The sequence below is a fragment of the Notothenia coriiceps genome, unplaced genomic scaffold (assembly GCF_000735185.1).
Source record: "Notothenia coriiceps isolate Sejong01 unplaced genomic scaffold, NC01 NC01_scaffold00029644, whole genome shotgun sequence".
Taxonomy (NCBI): domain Eukaryota; kingdom Metazoa; phylum Chordata; class Actinopteri; order Perciformes; family Nototheniidae; genus Notothenia; species Notothenia coriiceps.
The window spans coordinates 616-2,456 of NW_011362345.1; the positions used below are offsets into that span (position 1 = coordinate 616).

At 40.5% G+C, this 1,841-nt stretch overlaps 1 protein-coding gene across 1 annotated transcript in view; it reads left to right on the forward strand.

Annotated features, from left to right (window-relative positions):
• Positions 1-305: 305 nt before the first annotated feature.
• Positions 306-1,841, forward strand: part of LOC104958996 (rho GTPase-activating protein 22-like) — a gene marked incomplete at its 5' end in the record, with an annotated part of 10,357 nt that continues 8,821 nt past the window's right edge. The window contains 2 exons of the mRNA XM_010786841.1: positions 306-534; positions 1,022-1,168. Coding sequence (XP_010785143.1) covers positions 306-534; positions 1,022-1,168 — 376 coding nt within the window. The remainder of the gene's footprint in view (positions 535-1,021; positions 1,169-1,841) is intronic.

Sequence of the window (1,841 nt, forward strand, 5' to 3'; positions counted from 1 at the left end):
CTCCAACAGATGCAAAATCATAACTTGACATCAACAAAACAAAATGGCCTCAAGTGAGGGACAAAGCTACAAATATTTTTAAAAACAGGCAAAGTTTAGGTTAATTCGAGGAATATAAGTTTATGCATAATTACTTTTGGTATTTTTTATTATAATTTGAAGCTAATAATGTACTTTTAACTAAAGAAAAATATATGAGTACTACGTCCAAAATATCAAGTCATATTTGGAGTTTCCTCTTTTAGATTTAAGCTTCACCGTCCCCTCCTCTCTGACGGACCTAAAGCCCAAACAATAAGCTCCAGGTTTCCTCCGTCTGTCCACAGGGATATTTGGCCAGCGTCTGGAGGACACGGTGCAGTATGAGAAGAAGTTCGGCCCCCGGCTGGCCCCCCTGCTGGTGGAGCAGTGCGTTGACTTCATCAGGGAGAGGGGTCTGGATGAGGAGGGTCTGTTCAGGATGCCAGGGCAGGCCAACCTGGTGAAGGAGCTGCAGGAGGCCTTCGACTGCGGAGACAAGCCTCTGTTCGACAGGTAGAGAGAGAAGAGTATACTGCAATTAGCTTTAATATAAATCTAAATATGTCAGTATTTTTTAATTAAAAATCCCCCTTCATGTCTTTTTTATTTTTATGAATTTTGATTTATTCTTACTTTATTATTTATTTAGTCTTTTTGTAATTATTTATGTGTAGTTTTTTTTATTATAACACCCCTTATTATCATTAGTTATGAATTTTGATTTATTTTTACGTTAACATTTAAATATGTATTTGTTGTTGTTTTTTTGTATTATTTATTTGTATTTATTTTGCTTCCTGATTAAAGGAAAGGCATGTTTCTTAGTATTTATTTTCTTGTTGATAATATTTTTTTTTTTAAAAAGGTTTGTATTTTGAACAAATTACGTGTATGGACAAACTGAGTTATTAAAATGAAAAGTCAAAAAAACTAAAGTACCTCTCCTTAAGGATACAAATGATAGAAGTAAACACCTTTCTCTCTATATAATCATTCGCAGTAACACAGACGTCCACACGGTGGCGTCGCTGCTGAAGCTGTACCTGCGAGAGCTGCCTGAACCCGTCATTCCCTTCTCCAAATACGAAGACTTTCTGACCTGTGCTCAGCTTCTGGCCAAAGATGAGGAGGAGGTAAGTCCAGTTTAGTGTGTGTGTGTGTGTGTGTGTGTGTGTGTGTGTGACGTGTGGGGACTCGTTTCCCTTATGGGGACAAATTGGAGGTTCCCATGAGGGGAATCATTAATTTTAGGATGAAGACTTGGTTAGGGTTAGGCATGTGTTGGTTATGGTTAAGGTTAGGATAAATCTCCAGGAAATGCCCGTAAGTCAATGTAATGTCCCCTGAAGTGATGTATACATGGTGTGTGTGTGTGTGTGTGTGTGTGTGTGTGTGTGTGTGTGTGTGTGTGTGTGTGTGTGTGTGTGTGTGTGTGTGTGTGTGTGTGTGTGAGTGAGTGACAATTGTTCAATCCTCACACACACACACACACACACACACACACACACACACACACACACACACACACACACACACACACACACACACACACANGTTTACCTGTCTTCCCAGCTCCTGGACCCCCTGGGAGGAGATTGAACAATTGTCACACACACACACACACACGCCAGCCAAAGCAACATTTTCCCCCAGGACCACCCAAATACCTCACAGCCAATAATGTCTACATTACAGTACAGGTGAGTACTCTCAATATACGGTCTGGCAAGTATCTCTCTCACACACACACACACACACACCCACACACACACACACACACACACACACACACACACACACACAAACACACACACACACAC